Here is a 16,550-nt window from a genome sequence, read left to right on the forward strand (position 1 = left end):
TAGCCATGAAATTTTATTTTGTGAAGTTTCAAGTGAAATCCAATCTTGGTTTGGTTTCATGGCTATAATATTTGATTCAGTTGGACAGGAATGGTCTCACTGGAGACACCTTTCATCATGTAATCATCCTCTCTTTCCAGCCATACCTGGAAACATACACAAAGAAAACCCAAAAGCGTAGTTGTACTTCTGCGTGCTTAATGTATATCTTTCAATTTAAAATTTGGAAAGCAAGAGTGGCATAGCTGGCCTTGCCTGCAGAAGCACATTTCTGAATGATTCAAGCTGTAGGATGGGAACCAAATCACTGAGGCCAAAAGACAAAAATAGAAACTTTCACTCCAGAGCTGAGTCATTTGTATTTTCAATACAGCAACTCTCTGGCCCGTTGGAGCTCTCAGTAGCTTTCCTTTGGGGGTGGAAGTTAACACCATCACTGTTCTCTATGGTCTTTGCTGATCCTTCACACCCCAAAGAGGGCATTGCTGGAGGGATGGGGGCTATTCCCACTTTCTGTGAGAGCCAGCCTTTGCCCTGTGTTTGCTGGAGGACATCCCTGTCCCATTCCTTCCCTGCCCAGAGGGAATCACAGTCCTGCTTCTCTCCCACCAGGTACAGCCCAGAGCAGTGGAAGTGGTGCTGCACTTCACAACCAACCAGTGGGGAACAGCAGGGCACAAGAGGAGAGGCATGTCCCAATCCCTTGTTCCTTTTCCATGGTTAGCTGCAGGTATCATTAGTGACCTTGGATCTATTTTGCACTTTCTAACATGATTTGCACACTGGCATGATGGGTTTGTTCTGACAGTCATATTCCAGTGTAATTCTTTGTTCTCTCTCTGACCCCATTGCCTTGTAGTGCCTTTGTGCGGCCTCTTTTGTGCTTCAGCAAAGAATAGCCAGCTCAGTTCTGTTTTAACTCCTTGGACAATACAAACAATTCCCAGAGTCCCAAGAATTTGGGAGATGCACACACAAATGCAGGAGCCTGCTTGGATCTGGCAGTGCTGGCACTGCCCACTGATACTGCTGAGTCCCAGTGTTACCAGGATTTGAGGCTTTTCTGTTCCCTCTTCCCCCATTATCCTGGACGATGAAGAAATGATTGTGTAAGTGTGGAGCTAAAGCCTTTGGCGGCATCTGTTTCTCATAATTCTGTTCTGGAGCCCAGTGAAAAGGCAGGAATCCAGAGCATTTTTCTACCCAGGACTTAATATTTTCCTTTCAGGTTTGCATTAGCAAATGCTCTTTTTTCCTTGCAGGTTAAGGGTGTTATAAATAGAAAATTTCCTATGATTCTGATGATAATTGGTCACTTTACACAACTGTACCTAATAATAGTGAAAAAGATCTCTTCAGTGCTGGATTTTTGCCTTTGAAGCATTCCTCTGTGTTTCATATCTGGTTGCTTTTGGGGTTTTTAAGTCTCCTTTTGGGGCAGTGAGCATTGATTGTGAGCTGTGTTATAGGTGCGGGTGGCTTTTGTGCTCAATACGTCATCTTTACCAGCGCCTTTGGCAGGCAGATCTTAGTGCAGAGCCACTCCTTTAATTAGCTGAAACAGTGGATGTTTGGGGGAAATGAAACCACAGGAAATAGGCAGAAAGTGTGTGGAGGGCTGTCCTGAGAAGCTGGCACATCCCACTTGTTGTGGGAGATATTAATTAGGGTCAGAGGGGCCATGGCCCAGTTCTGGCATAGACTCTCCAGTGGGGATTTGGAACTTCCCAGATAAACCGTCTTGTTCTCAGTGCCTTCTCACAGGCGGATTTATTAGTAGTTCTGGCCATTTTTGAATCCTGACAGGAATGTCTTAAAGCAGAATTGGTTGAGCCACATGTATTTCACCTAAATCTGAGAAAAGGTGAAGTAGATCACACGATTCTTTCTGCAGGATGGTTTTGAGGCAAATTCTGCCTATGTGGGTAGGTGGGGGGGCACAAGAGATCTTGGTCTGTGGCTTTATGTTCTAAGAAATGAAGGAATGAAATGAACAAAGAAAATATTATAACTTTTTTTTTAAAAAGGAAACCTTGAAGTGTCAGCTAATTAGAGAAGGAACACAAAAGATACCTTTGTTTCATGAAGCATTTTTATCCACTTGGGCTGACTGAAAAATTTATTTCGTTATTTTTTATTAAAGAACCCAGGGTTTTGGCTTTTTCTTCCTGGTTTGGGATGGGATTTTTCAGTATCTCAAAAATTTCCGGAGGACTGAAAAATTTTTCTTACCCATCTAAATGGAAAGCTCAGTGTAGGGCAGATCCATCATCCTTTGAAATCACTGGAGGCTTCCTGTTGGCTGCTGCTCAGTGTGTTAGCCTGAAGTTTTTCAAAGCAGTACAAGATGCACGAGTCTGTTGCAGAGACTCAGAAATAACATGGCTTTCCATTAATTTTGCAAACCAGCTGGGCAAAGCTTGCGTGGAGTAGTATTGAAAAATGTTCAGTGACACCAGCGAGTTTTTGAATGTTTGGAGGTGCTGGCTTTAAATACTCAGCACATCTTCAACCTCATCCCTGTCCCATTTTTTATCTGTGCTGTGGCAGCACTCAGAAGTCAAAATGGCAAAAGATTAAGCTGGTAAAGGTTAGCTGTAGCCATCTGGTGCTATTGAGGAATTAATGTCTGAGCTCAGCCCGGAGAGGCGGCCTCCTTGCCCACCCCCATCCCCACATCCTCTGAACCAGAGGCTTGGATTTCGCTGTAATGGGACATGGAGATGAAAATATCTGTCAAGGCTAAACTGTAGCAGTTAATTCAGACAAAGGAGCAGCCAGCCAGCCATTCCATCCAGTGGCCACTGCAGGAGCTGCTCGTGCTGAAGCAGAGGTGGGTGGTTATCAGTCCCAGGAATTAACAGCTTAATTGGGTATCGCTGAATGGGATGCTGTGTTAAAGCACCAGCTTGATTTGCTCCTGTCTCTGGAAATACCTGCACACATTATGACAAGGTCAGTAGCGGTTTTAAAGTTTTATTCTTATTGTAATTCTGTTTTTGGAGGAGGTTAGCTTCCTGCCCTGATTTATCCTGGGTAAAGCATCTCATGTATATCTTTCTCTGCTAAATAAAAATATCCTACTTAGTTGCCAAAGAACTGCTGGTTATCAAAAGGCCTAATGTAGCATTTACAAACTCGCAAGAGTTTGTGTCAGAGATGCAGTGATTTGGGCTATAAAGACAATAATCATCTGTGCATTGTGCTGCTTTGTTATGCAGCTGTTTGCTGATTCACAGCACTGACCTGCAAACCCTCCCCTTTTACTAATGGCATACTGTCAATTTAGAAATTTTAGAGTGTTTTGTTCACCTGCTGTAATAAGGCCTGTGACAGGGTCTAACTACACATGACCCTAAAATTCTCATGGTACTCTTTATTATTAAGGCTTTTTGTTTGTTTGTTTCTCTGAGCTGGGTCAGCTGTCTGTTGCACTTTAAAAGTGATACCTTGTACCCTTTTAAAAATGGCAATAAAATAACGGTGCTTTTTTATTGATAACCTCTGGTTTCATTGGGATATTTTTTTAAAGGAAATTAGTCTTGCCCTTAGCTTTTATAAAAGGTTGCTACAGCAAAGCCAAATTTAAAAGGTATTTCCAAAGTATAAATCATTGAAATCAAGAGAGAAGTAATTCCAGAGTTAGTTGCTTTTGTACAAGCTGTTAAGTGGTGTGAGGAACAGATGATGGATGCTTTTAGTGTTAGCAAATGCCTCCCCTTTTCCCCTCACAAACAGCCCTTGGTTTGCTTACAGTCTTTTTTAGTAGAAAGCAATAAAAGAAAAGAAGCTGTGGAACTATAGAGAGGTTAAACAATTATGATGCAGAGATGCAGAGGCTGAATGATAGGGAGTAAACTCCATGGCTTTATTTTCATAGATGTTCAAAGGTGTTAGAGAAAAGGACCCACCTCAGTTCAAATAGGCTTCATTTATCTGATTTTTGGTGTGCTTTGGGGCAGTGCTCTCAGAGGAACCTGTGCCAGCAGAGGAATTGCCCCAGATCTGGGTGCAATAAAGCAGAAAGTAAAAAATATGGCAATGGGGGTGTAAAGTTTCTGGAGGTTCTTGGATAGTACAGGAATATCCAAGAAGTCCTGCTGGGATATCATCCCTTGCAGGGCTGGTTTGCTTACAGCAATGTGCATTGTGCAGTAACACAGATCCCGTTGTGCAAAGTGCAAAGCTGGTTCCTAAATCCATAAAATCTAAGAATTAAAGGCACTTTGCTGCATCCAGGCTTAAATGCTCAACATGTTGCACAAGCCAGTCTAAAACCAGAGGTTCAGTATTATTGAGCTCCACTACTGCTCTCCTATCACATTGCTCAAGGCTGGGAGTGAGTGAGGTGACTCTCCTAGGAAAGCCATGAAGAGCTCAGGCAAGGAGCAGGAGACATGTAAGGTTAAAAGCAGAGCAGAATTTCTTTGGATTTTGGCCCAGATTTCTGCTGAAAGTGGCTGGTGCATGTACTGGAAAAACTTTATTCCCAGCCTACATGAATGCCAGTGCTGATGATAGGTCAGTCATGCATCTTGTAGAGATAAAAGTCTTTAATCAGTAAAATGTAGTTTTCCTCATTTATTTTCCCCCCACTGGTGTGTATAAATTTAGCTTATAAAATATGCTGCTTCTTAATTTGCACTTGCATTTCAGAAGCCAATATATCACTTAGTAAGTCACCGGGAAGTCTTCTGTGAGCTGGGTAATTTTGTTGGTGAGATGCTTAGCTTTGCCTTGGATGGCCTCTGTGTTTTTTGGGGATTTGGGACTGGGTAGCCAACCTTCTCTCATTTAACCTCTGAGATTTCTACTAAAATTTGACAGCACCATATGAGTACAGCTGTTGGTTGAGGGCAAACTTTTTTATCTGTATTTCATCCATTTTGCTCTTTTCAGGCTTTTAACTGATAATCACAAGGACTGTTTTTTGCTGGAGACCTTTGGCAGCTTCTTCCCTCAGGCCTTAGGCAGGAGGTCAATTTACTCTGCAGCATGGAATCATAGGAGGAAGTTTTGGTGTAAGAAATTTGAGAGGTGGGTAGCATTATCTTGCTACCAAGAATATTTGATATAAATATATCTGTTTCAAACAGTACAATTTCTTAAACTCAATGAAACTTCTATTGAATTCTCCTTGATGGGCATTCAGATGTTCAAAACTGAGCAGTTTTGATTAGATCAATAAAAAATTGCCTAAGACAAGAATGAAATTGAGCTTAAGGACTAAAATGAATATCCTGAAGACTCTTCTGGGAGTAAACTCCATGGAACCAGCTGTCTGTGACCTTCCCATTCCCGGAGATCCCAGAATTCTACACCTAACTCATGGCCAGCCCATGTTCTTCCAGTGCTGTGGCACTGGGGTTGTGACTGAGCCATTGCACTACAAAGGACTTCAGAAATTGTGGGTGGCCAAAAACATAAGAGGAAGCCCAACACATTGGCCAAGATGTTATGTGAAGTAGTCATTTGGCAAAACACAGAAGTGGTCTTGGGATTAGGGTTGAGCAGGCAAAGTTCCTCCTTGCCTCAGTTACAGCCCTGTGACCCTTGTGCTCCCTGTCTAGCTGGTTGGAGTGGGGCAGCTCCAGCAGGAGAGGTGGAAAATGCTCCTTTAAGGAGAGCTCTGGTGTGCAGGATGTGGGGGGGGGGGGGTTGGCTGGAGACCCCTCTGCTCGAGGGGGATGTGACACCAGGATCTGATGAATCTCTGACTGTGAGATTCTTGTATCTCCACCCTCCCTAGCTGTGATTTAAGAGCAAAGAGAGATGGTCCTGCTCAATTCTCTGGCAGAAAGGCTGTGCCTTTACATCTGGAATAGCTGCAGATGAGGGTATTGAGTGATGGTCCCCAAAATCAGGATTGAGGCTGGAATTGAGTAGAATTTGTCCCTCCTTTCTGCAACTTGTAGGAAGCAAATTGAAGTTGCTCTACTCTGTCAGCCCTGGTTTGCAGGGCTCCTTGAGCGGGAAGCTGAACAGCTTTCCAGCTGTTTTGTATCTCCAATGTGAGGCATTTTTTCCTCCAAGGGGAATTCCGGATCTTCTGTGTAGGTTCAGGATTTCATCAGAGGATGCCAAGCGGGGAGGCTGCTTGTTCCAGTAACTGCAGTGTTTGCCTGGATCTGTACTTTCTGAATTTTCTTAGTCCAGTTCTGAGTTGTTTTGACTGGAGAACTATTTTGCTTTTAAGTTCTGTCTTCTATCATCCTTTAAACATACTTGCCTAAAATTTTTTTTTTCCCTATATTTGATGTCCATGGAAATGAAAATTAAATCATATGTGATATTCTTAGTGATCCCTTATCAGTGTGTGGTCTGCTTTAAAAAAGTGAACCAAATGCAGGATGAATTTCTTTTCCCATTTTCTCATTCTCTCCTAAAATTACAGAGTTATGGAAGCACTACACCCATTAACATGAACTCTGAGATGCTCTTTATTGTGCTGTACTTTAATCCTACTTTCATCGGCCTTGATTTCTGCTCCTTGTCCTTCACACGTTCTGCATCATCTGGGAAAGGTTATTGGTGAGGGCACATTTTTAATGGCACGAACCTCTGGAGCCATCTCCAATGTCTGAGTGATTTGAGCTTCGTTTAAATAATTGATGAGAAGTGTTAGTCAGAACCTACTGGTGATTCAGACTGCATTATTCAAAGATATTTACTGACAGTTATGGATTGCTCCAGATTTACTTCTCTTTCCAGGCTGCATTAAACTAGACCCTGCATGACATATTTAAAAAAAAAAATCCTTGCTAACATATGTGAAAATCTGTGGGCTTAAAGTGCTTTATTTAACCAGTTGCAAATAAGCAATAATAATAATAAAACATTATTGTTTTAGCAGGAAAAACTGAGTATGAAATGGTCTCTTTTCAAGTGGAAAATGCTTTTTTCCTCTGTCTTGCATGTTGTTCAGGAGTGGACTTGAAAACATTTTGTATTTCAGTGGCTTTCCTGCAGCTTTCTCTGTCCCGGTAGTTGGGGAATGGTTGAGTGTGAGACTTCCTGGCTGCCTCGTTAGCCACCCACCAAAGCATCTTCTCTAATGGCTGCAGCTTTTAATCTCTGACACTTAAAAGCTTTTCTGGCTCCTAACAGCTTTTAGGAAAAGAAAGCCTGGTCTAGGAGATTCTCCAGAACTGATGAAGGTGACACTTGGGCATCTTGCATAATCTCCTTTTCATTTTTTTTTTTTTCCCCAGAGGAAATATTCCCAATTTCTATTGTTTCACACTCATAGAGGTATCTAAAACTCTGGTTGAAAGCACAGGAGGACAGTGGGATTTTATCAGGCTGTTGTCAGCAGTGAAGTGTGACTAAAGCAAGGCCAGTAATACCAGATTTGCCTTTCAGATTCCCGGCTTTGTCAGAATTCCTGCAGGTGCCAGTCCCATGTAATCTCTTCTCTTCCCTGGTCCCTCAGCAGGAGGATGAGTGTGCCAGGCAGATGAAGGGTTTATGTGTCCATGTGTGTGAGCTTCCACACCTTCCTTTGGAAACCACCTCTGGGAACAATTGGGGAACTTGCTGTCCCTCTTAGTTTCATGTCCCTGTTGGGAAGTACTTTAACATATTATCACTTTCTTTTATCAGGCTCTTTTTTAAAATTGTGTGCAGTAAATATTCCACTGCAAATCACCAACTTCTTTTATTCCCAGGATTCACTGATGTTGCAGCTGTGCATGAGTAATGAGCAGGTACTTCTCCCTGACTTCTCATTTCTGTTTTTCCTGCAGGAACTGTGGACATGGGTGGCAAACAGTCCACAAGTGGCGACGTCTCCGTAATCCAGACCCCTGTGACAGAAAGCATCCAGGATGCTTACAAAGCTGGGGACACCAGCAAGGCCCAAGAGTTGATTAGGTTGTCCTGTGAGGAGACTGCACTGCAGGTGGAAAAGGTTGGGTTAGGTTACTGCTCTCTCTCAGATTTTATTGGCAAAGATACCAAAATTCCAAGATGCTGCTGTCTTCTGTCATTTTCTTATGGAGAAAATCCATTCAGTTGTGTGGGTCCCAGACATGGGTGGTTGAGTGGGGCTCTGCAGAAACATGCTCAGGGACACTGCCCTTGAAAACACTGATCAGGAAGATGAGACAGACCACAGGGAGCAGTGTCTGCAGGAACAGGAGCTGTGTGAGGAGGGGTGCTGGTGCTGTGGTCACCAAAACAGGGAAATGCATTTTTCCCCGTAAAAAGGAAGCAGTTTATAGACTTAGCAAAAAATGTATTCCCCCATCAGTGAAAAGATGGTTAATGGCCTCCTGGGAAGATTTTGCTGCTTGTGTGTGGAATTTTGTCACAAACTCTGTGCCAGCTTCTGCACTGCTCTGCCTTTGGAGCCCTCCTTTTGAGCCTGCTCTTTGCACAGAGGTGATCTTAGTGTTTTGGGAGGGTCCCTGCATGTCAAGTCCGATCATATTGGCCATCTCCAAAACAGGTAATACTGCATTTTGCAGCTGAGCTGTGCAAATGCTTTTTCTGTTGGTCCATGCAAAATGGGTTTATACTCACTGTTCTGTGCCTCAGGCACTTATGTAATAAAACCATACAAAAAACAATAATACAAACCCCAACAAATTAATATAATAAATTTATCAACAGTGATTACAATGGCCACTAGTGTTTATGACATTCTTAATTAACCACGGTGACAGTGGACATGCCTTGGCGTGGGCACAAATAAATCCATACAGATCTAGAAATGCTCTTTCTCTGCCTGCTCTCTTTAACAGAGAGTTTCTTTTGCTGTGTTTCCTTCACCAGTGTCAGCTTTTAGGCATTGCAGCAGCATATGGAGATCTGCAGGCAGTGAGGTACCTGCTGAAGGAAGCGTTGGTGGTGTTACCAACAGAGCCCAATGATGACAATGCAGCTGTGGTGGCTGCATATTTTGGGCACAAGGACATCGTGAAAGAGCTGCTGGATTCCCTGCGTGGTAAGCCCTTGCTTGACCCTGCCTCTCCCCAAGCTTTTCAGGAGCTGTGTGCTACAGCTTCAAGCAGGCATTTCGGTTTTTTTCACATTCCTTGGAAGAGGAGGGATTTAGTCATGGGAGAGTTCGTGGAAGGATCAGATCTCTGCTGTGCTTGAAGAAAACTTTCCCCGTGGGGGAAGGAACACATACATAAAAATATTCATGTTTGCAAATTGGAAGTGGAGGAAGATGCCATTGAGACAGTTCATTTCCATCAGGCCTCACATCTGGGTAACATCCCAGACCCAATGGAGAAATTAGGGGATTTTCAGGGTACAGCATCATCCCACTACTGATCCAGCAATCTCAGTAATGCTGGCAGTGAGTGGCCTGATTGGTCAGGGGGACTTTGGGTGTGCAGCTGGCACCCACTTTATCCTCTGCTTGACATTTTGTTGTGACTTTCAGGGGAATTCCTTCTTTAGAATAATCATTATATTTTACTTGGATTTTTTTCTAGTAATTATTTCGGAGCAGAGACATTTTTGGACTCAGACACGATTCCTAAGGCAGCAGGGGAGCAGGGGGCAGAGCATAACTCTGACTCAGAACCAGGAGCTGTGTTTGGGTCCCTGTTGCTCTCTCAGTGTTCTGTGAGCTTGGCAGCTGCTTCTCCCTGGGACTTTCCATGATTTAGGGTCCAGAGGTCCTGTAGAACATCTGGGGCTAATCTTTGACCTCAGACACTGCAACATGAGCTCAGCTGGCTTCTGCAATGTTTAACCTGAATATAGCTCTAGCTCCTTACTAAGTAGTTGCCAGTGGCCTCACGGAGAACGGGAATAACCTGTTGGGAAACCTGCTTATTTGGTGCCCTGTTGGAGCACTGGTAAGCAAAATAAGTGTTCCAGTTTGGGGGATGCAATTAAGTGTAATATTTCCTTCAGCTGGAAAGGAAGCAGAGTAACCTAGTAGCAAAAATTAAATTATATTAATATAATACACTGAGTAATGAAAAGTGACTTAAGTAGTTTCTGGAAACATAGCTCAGTTTAGAAGCGACCAAATTCCCTCCAATTCTTGCTTTGGGGGGGTCAGGGGAGGAGCTCTGTAGAAAGAGCAGCTTTCAGAAATTTTTATGCAGGACCTTCCAACTGTTTTCTTGGGAAGTTACACAGAAACCAATCACAGGGCTTAGGTATAAATTGCATAAATTTACAATTTGGCTGTTGCACTGCAGTGATTCTCCCTGAAGAGTGAGAACTACTTGTGGCTGACAGCTTAAGGGGAGCCCATTTTTTGTAGCAGGAGGGTGAGGGATTTAATGGAGTTGTTAAGAGTGCAAAGTGCGATGTAATTTCCACGTGGATAAGCTGCAGAAAAGCCTTGACTTGTAAAGCTTGGGCTTTTGGATGTTCCTGTAAGTGTTTCAGAGAGGATGTGACTTTGTAAAGTAAATAGAGGTGGTACAGGGAATATGGGGAGATTTGAGGACTGCTTATTGTTAGCAGAAATAATTCTGTCCTGGGCATTTAGTTACATGCCCAGAATTAGGCACACCTCGAGGAAAGTGGTGTTCTACAGGAAAACATTATTTCAGAAAAAAAGGCAGTTTGAGAATGACTAAACCATCAGCAAATTCATGTAGAAATCAGAACATGTTATTTTAGTTTTTAGCCTTAAATGACATTTGTCTGACTTTACTATGAATTGATAGTAAAGATTTGACCCGAAATGAAATATTTGAAGGGGAAATGAAAGTTTTTGTGGGAGACTTCAAGTTGCAGTGAAAACAAGCTAAACCAATTCTTTTTTGTTGACTGAAGCATTTATTTTTGTTTTATTCATCCAGTAACATGGAAAGTCATCTGGTTTTCCCCATTCTTTGTATCCCCGCTCATGAACTTGGGAGAAGTGGCCAATCTTGGGTGTTTGGATCTAATGTCTGTTAGATCTGGATCCAAAGACAGTCCTGATCATTCCTGTTTAGGATCAGATGTTTATTTATCTGCTGATCTGCTGGTGTTTTAGCAGAACTTTTGCTGCCTAGTGAATGCTTAGGCCAGGGACAGTTAAAGATTTCACCCATTAGCTGGGTGGGTAAAGAAGAACAGTTAAGCAGAGCTGAAAACTTTCTGCCTGACCAGTTTAGGACCCTTTTCTGACACACTTTTGCAGTGTAACCTGTTCCTTTTGTCCTCAGGAGCTTCACCCTCTACCAAACCCCTTTGCACAGCCATTAGTTTTGGGTATTCCTTGCGCATTACAGCCTGGTGGCACCAACTAAGTCACATTTTGTATGTTTTTGGTAGGTCCTAATACATGCCAGCAGCTCCTGAACTGGATGCTGGCCATAGCCTGCCAGCAGGGCCATTTGGACATTGTCAAGCTCCTGATCCGTGCGTACAGTGCTGACCCAGAGAGCTGTGCAGTCCGGAAGAATGAATTCCCTGTCCTCATCCGCCTGCCTCTCTACGCTGCTATAAAGGCAGGTGTGTATTTGCATGCTTCCACATTTTGCCCCTTTTCTGCCAGGTCTTCAAAGAATGGGCAGAGCTGTTCACACATAGCATGATAGCCATGGCTTGTCTGGAGCTGGATTTCCAGCAGGAAAAATTAAAATAAAATTGCCTCTGAATCTTTTGATTCAGCCAAATTGAAGTCAGGGCCTTGTGAAGTTAGATTACTGTAAACACTGAGAGGCTGAACTTTGGTCTATAAACTCCTAGGGAAAAGACCCTTAAAAACCAGAATCCTTGCAAGTAAAAGCATTATTGTTATGGACACTCTGGCACACATGCTTGATTTAGGCTGAATAATTTACACTTCAAAGCACAGCTGTGTGTATAGTTTAATAAGACTGGGAAAAAAAGAGAAAAAAGAAAGAGCCTGGGCCAGCACTTTGACACAGTGTCTTTGCTGTCTCAGTTTGACCGACAGAGTCCTGCCACTGGAGGAAACAGCCTTTACACAGTTCAGTTTTCTTTTTGCACACCCCCACAGTTTTTTTCAGAAGTGGTTATTTCCCAGGATTTGTGTTCAGCTCCTTGCTGGTTCATTTACATGAGGTAAAGGCAACAATCTGCTTTTCTCCAAAGGGAATGAAGACATAGCCGTGTTTTTATTGCGGAATGGAGCTTTCTTTTGTTCCTACATCCTGATGGACAGTCCTGAATCCAGCAAACACCTTCTGAGGAAGTATTTCATTGAGACAACCCCACTACCAGGTAGTGCTCCAGCAAAAACAGTAAGTAACCACTTATCTGCCTGAAGAGATGTTGTTTTAAAGGGGCATCATGTTAATAATTGATAATTTTCTTTGCATGCCATGTGGCTGCTGATTCTTCTTCTCAACTAAGAGCCTTGTGGTTTGCTGTCCTTTGGAGAACAAACTGTGCAGCTGGCTTTGATGCTGAATTACAAGGTGTAAAACATCAGGGCTTTGAATGGCATCACTGTGCAAGACACAGCAACAGCTTCTCTGGGGCAATTTAAACACCATCGTGTGAACCAGGCTGTGCTGGGGAGAGGAAGCACCAACTTTGGGCTCAAAGTCTTCCAGAGAAGAAGCTGGGCTGCTTCTAGCACAGATTTCCTCTGTGCCCCCAGGGTCATCACTTCCTTTAGGTTTTTGTTGTGCCCCCTGGTTGCAGAGTGATGCCACAAGCTCTGTGGTGTCCCCAAGTGTTGGTGTGGCACAGAGCTGAGCATGGGAACCCTTCTGTGTCAGACAGTTCAGGTAAAAATGGGCTTGGGTGACTTTTTGTTAACAAGAAGCATGAGCAAAGCAATGATCTACTGAGTATCTTCCCTACTTCAGATCCTCAGCAGTAAAAAAAGTACTCACACTGTTATTGTTACTGCTTTATAGGGAAGCACACAGTATTTTGTATTATTTATACTGTTCTCCAGCAATTTATTACCAGGCATTTTTAATTTTTTCCCCTCAATATGTAGTTTAACCCACACTGAATAGGAGCATCAGCTCCCTGAGCTTTCAATGCTTACAGTTTTCATCAGGTCACAAAAATTTTGCAGTGAAAAGATGTCCCTAATCACTCCAGTTGAGTATCTGTCTGTGCAGCTTGTAGCATTGCAGGCTGTTGGTTCTGCTTTGGTGTTAAGTAAAAACAAGGAGAGAGGTTTTAGTAGTTTTACAAACTTCTCTATTCTCTGTTTTTCTGCCAGAACCCTCTCACTGGGTTCCTGTTGATACCCTGAGTATTAGACCACATAAATGAACTTGGCTTCTTTAGGTTCAGTCAGTAATTTAGAGCTGTCCTTGTGCTACTCTTAATTTGGTTGACAGATAAACAAAAGGAAGCTGAATCCTAGATGTGGATAAGAGTTGATAAAATATCTTTTGGAAGAAAAAGAAAAATCAAGCTGGGTAATTCAGCTTGAATAAACTTGGAATAAATGTTTGAATCACAGGGAAGAGGTCTGTTTTCCATGTGAATTTGCTGGCAATATTTAACTTAGCTGCTGTAAAAATGACTCAGCTTTGCTGTTGTCACACCCTGAGCAAAGAAGAAGAGAGCAGTCTTAAAACATCAGCTAATTGCCAGAAGGGCCTGGTTTAAAAAGAAAATAAAAGCAGAGAAAAAAAACACAGAAACTTGGACCTTGATTCTCCTAGTAGCTGTTTATTTTTAATATGTTTGCTTATTTAATGCTTTCTCTTTGAATTCATTTTGGCAGACTGGGACAAATTTGGGAAGATCTGTCCTAGTTTGTCTGCAAAGCTTGAGATCTTTGGGAAGTGACATTCACACACCCTGATAACTTTTTAAAACACAGCTTTGTGGCAGCTGCAAACAAACTGCCTTGGTGCTTTCTTCTTATCCCAGAGGGTTCATCCTGAGATGGATTTTATACTGGGAGGAAGCAAAACTGGATTGTGTGGAGACTGGGATGTGGGTGGCAGCCAGCTGGATGTCAGAAAGTTCTCCCCTTGGACAGGGAGGGCAAACCAAGCACTGATCATTTCAGAGTGAGCCCAGAACTTCAAAAGGGTTTGTCCTTTCTGTGCTATCTCTGAGTGGAAACACTTGAGTACAGCTGAGCTCCAATTGATTTCACAGTAGTGAATGTAGAGCTATGCATAAAATGTGCTTGAGAGCTGGTTTTGGCTGCCACACCTTCCAGACAGCCCTTGCACTGAGCAGAGCTGCCTTCTCGCAGGCAAGAGGAGTTACATCTCATTTTTCTAATATCTGTTTCTCCTTTTGTTTTTTTCCTGGCATAAATTTATACCCACAGCAAACCACAGTTTTGCTAAAGAGAGGAAGCAGTCCATTTTTACAGGAAGAGGTAACAAATGCCAAAGAGAGCCTTTGCAGTGAAGTGGCTGGGCACAGATTCCAAACTTCAATAGATGTAGTCAGCATGGAGATAAATGTAACTTTCCAGCATGTGCAGTGTGAGATACATTTAATTTTTCCATTACAAGCCAGAGAAGAGCTTTGTCTGTTATATTTTCCCTAGGAAATATTTTACCAATAATTTTATATTCAAGCATGCAAATGTACGTATGTGTGTGGGATCCTCCTCTCATTTCTTTAGCCTGGTAATCTCACTTACATCACCATCAGCACACATCTGCAGCAGTCCCCCACAAGATTCAGAGCAGGGTTGTTGATGGAGGGAGCAGATCCCTGTCCTCAGATTATCCCATCTACAGCAGGAGCGAGGTTCTGATGGAGCACATCACGTCATTTAGGAGAAATGCAAAACAGCCTTTTTTAATCACCTTACCAGACAGTCTCAGATTTAAGTAAATATTTTTCATATTTATAGTTGATCCTTTGCCCAAGAGCAGCGGGGTTTCTTGCTCCTGCACAATTTCCAGTCCTTTGCCTCAGTGCATCCCCTGACATCACTGCAGTAGAAGATTTCAATTTAGTCTTCAGGGCTTGTATTGAGAAATTCTTGTCTTGGCAGGAGAGGGGAGTCTACAGAGGTTTTCCTTGGCCTTCTGAAGAGCAGTGAGCTGCCTGCAGTCAGGCCTTGCCCTGAGCTTTCATCCTCTGAACTCTGTCCCTGGTTTGAGCACAGAGCTCACCACCAGCCCTAAACAGAGAAGGGCTGGGGTGAGCGCTGAGCTCTGCGAGTTTGGCATCACAGACCTTTGTCATCAAAGAAACAGCTTTTCTGGGAAAATAGTGGAGATGATTAACTATGAGTTGGGCAGGAAATCCCTTCTCTTTGTGGCACTGCTGTCAGGATTTCTTTCACTTAATTAACATTTTCACTGCAGAGCCCTCAACCAACCAAACCCCTAAGGTAACTCCACTGACATCAGGTTACTGGTACCAGATGAATTTGGTCCACTGTCCCTAAGTCAGGTAAAGGGGCTTGGCTGGTCCTCCAGTTTGCAGAGACACTGTCAGTCCTTGTCTCTGGCTGGGAAGGAGGACTGAGTGGGAAAGAGAGTTCTAATTGCTGGGATTCAAAAAGCTGCCTTGGATACAGGACACCAACCCTGCAGCACTGATAGCAGGTGCTGGATTTCACAATCTTGTCTGTGGTTTGAGAAGTCATTATCTGCATTCTACAGGTATCTCTTTATCACATAAATACCCTAAGGCCATGCCTCTGCATTTTTGAGGGAAATGTACACTGCAATCTAAATGCAAAATAGAGATGAGTTACCAGTCTGCAAAGAGGAGCAGCACAGACACAAGGTCCAGCTTGCACCCCCTAAAAGAATGCTGTAAGGTTGTATTATTACTGCATTGGTTGGTGTACTTGAGGACAAGTCCTTTTTTCCTAAACCCAGGGATTTGTGGTACATGTTACAGGTGAGAAAAGTACAGAAAACTGCATACTGAATTTAAAGCAAGAGTTTCTATGCAGGAAGCTGTTAAATATGCAGACTTGGCAAATCTAGCGGTAAAGCAGGGTATGTTTGGTGTGAGAGTGAAAGCTTTGCAGTGCAGCTCCCATTGGGTGCTGTGCATTTTCCAGTAGCAGTGGAGACTGCTTAATTTGATTTCTTGTTGCTGCTGGCTTGCTGTGGTTTATAGGGGTGCCTTGTGGCATTGCAGTGGATGTAGCTTTAAACGAACAGCTGGTGCTCTCTGCCTTGGTTTCCCCAGTGACACAATGGGCATAATATTTCCATTCATATTTACAGGGCTGTCCTGAGGCATCACAAGTGAAGGTTTGAAAAGCACAGTGTCTACACCAAGTACAACTACTGTCAGTATCTAAAAAGTGCATCTGTTTGTACTTACCCTTTGTCCCATTCTCCTAAACATTTGAACTGTCTGATCTACATGACCAGTTCTGAGTCTCAAAATTAGCATTTGAGATAGGCCTTTGTTTCCCTTTTCATTTTCTCCCTTCCCCAAAACCATTCCTTTTAATTCTAAATTTGGGGTAAAAAGTCCTAAGAGCTAAATCCTGGGCATTGGAAATCAAATTAAATTTGCTGTCGGGTTCTTGCTGCCTCCTGGTGGAGAATTAAGCATCATTCCATTGAGGCTGTTTTGGGCTGAATTATGTCAACAAAACCAAGTTTATGGAAACGTTTTGGGAATATAATTTTTAAAATGTGCATTTCAGGACAAGGATTGGAATGCAATGAGGTGATCTTGAAAATGAAGCCTTGGGTTGTTTC

General features: G+C 42.9%; 1 protein-coding gene across 1 annotated transcript in view; it reads left to right on the forward strand.

Moving 5' to 3' along the window:
- LRRK1 (leucine rich repeat kinase 1) overlaps positions 1–16,550 on the forward strand; it is a gene marked incomplete at its 5' end in the record, with an annotated part of 69,608 nt that overhangs the window by 8,536 nt on the left and 44,522 nt on the right. The window contains 4 exons of the mRNA XM_082290373.1: positions 7,746–7,909; positions 8,776–8,947; positions 11,239–11,418; positions 12,025–12,173. Of these exons, the coding sequence (XP_082146499.1) occupies positions 7,746–7,909; positions 8,776–8,947; positions 11,239–11,418; positions 12,025–12,173 (665 nt within the window). The remainder of the gene's footprint in view (positions 1–7,745; positions 7,910–8,775; positions 8,948–11,238; positions 11,419–12,024; positions 12,174–16,550) is intronic.

The sequence above is a fragment of the Coloeus monedula genome, assembly GCF_965178545.1.
Source record: "Coloeus monedula genome assembly, chromosome: 14".
Lineage (NCBI taxonomy): Eukaryota > Metazoa > Chordata > Aves > Passeriformes > Corvidae > Coloeus > Coloeus monedula.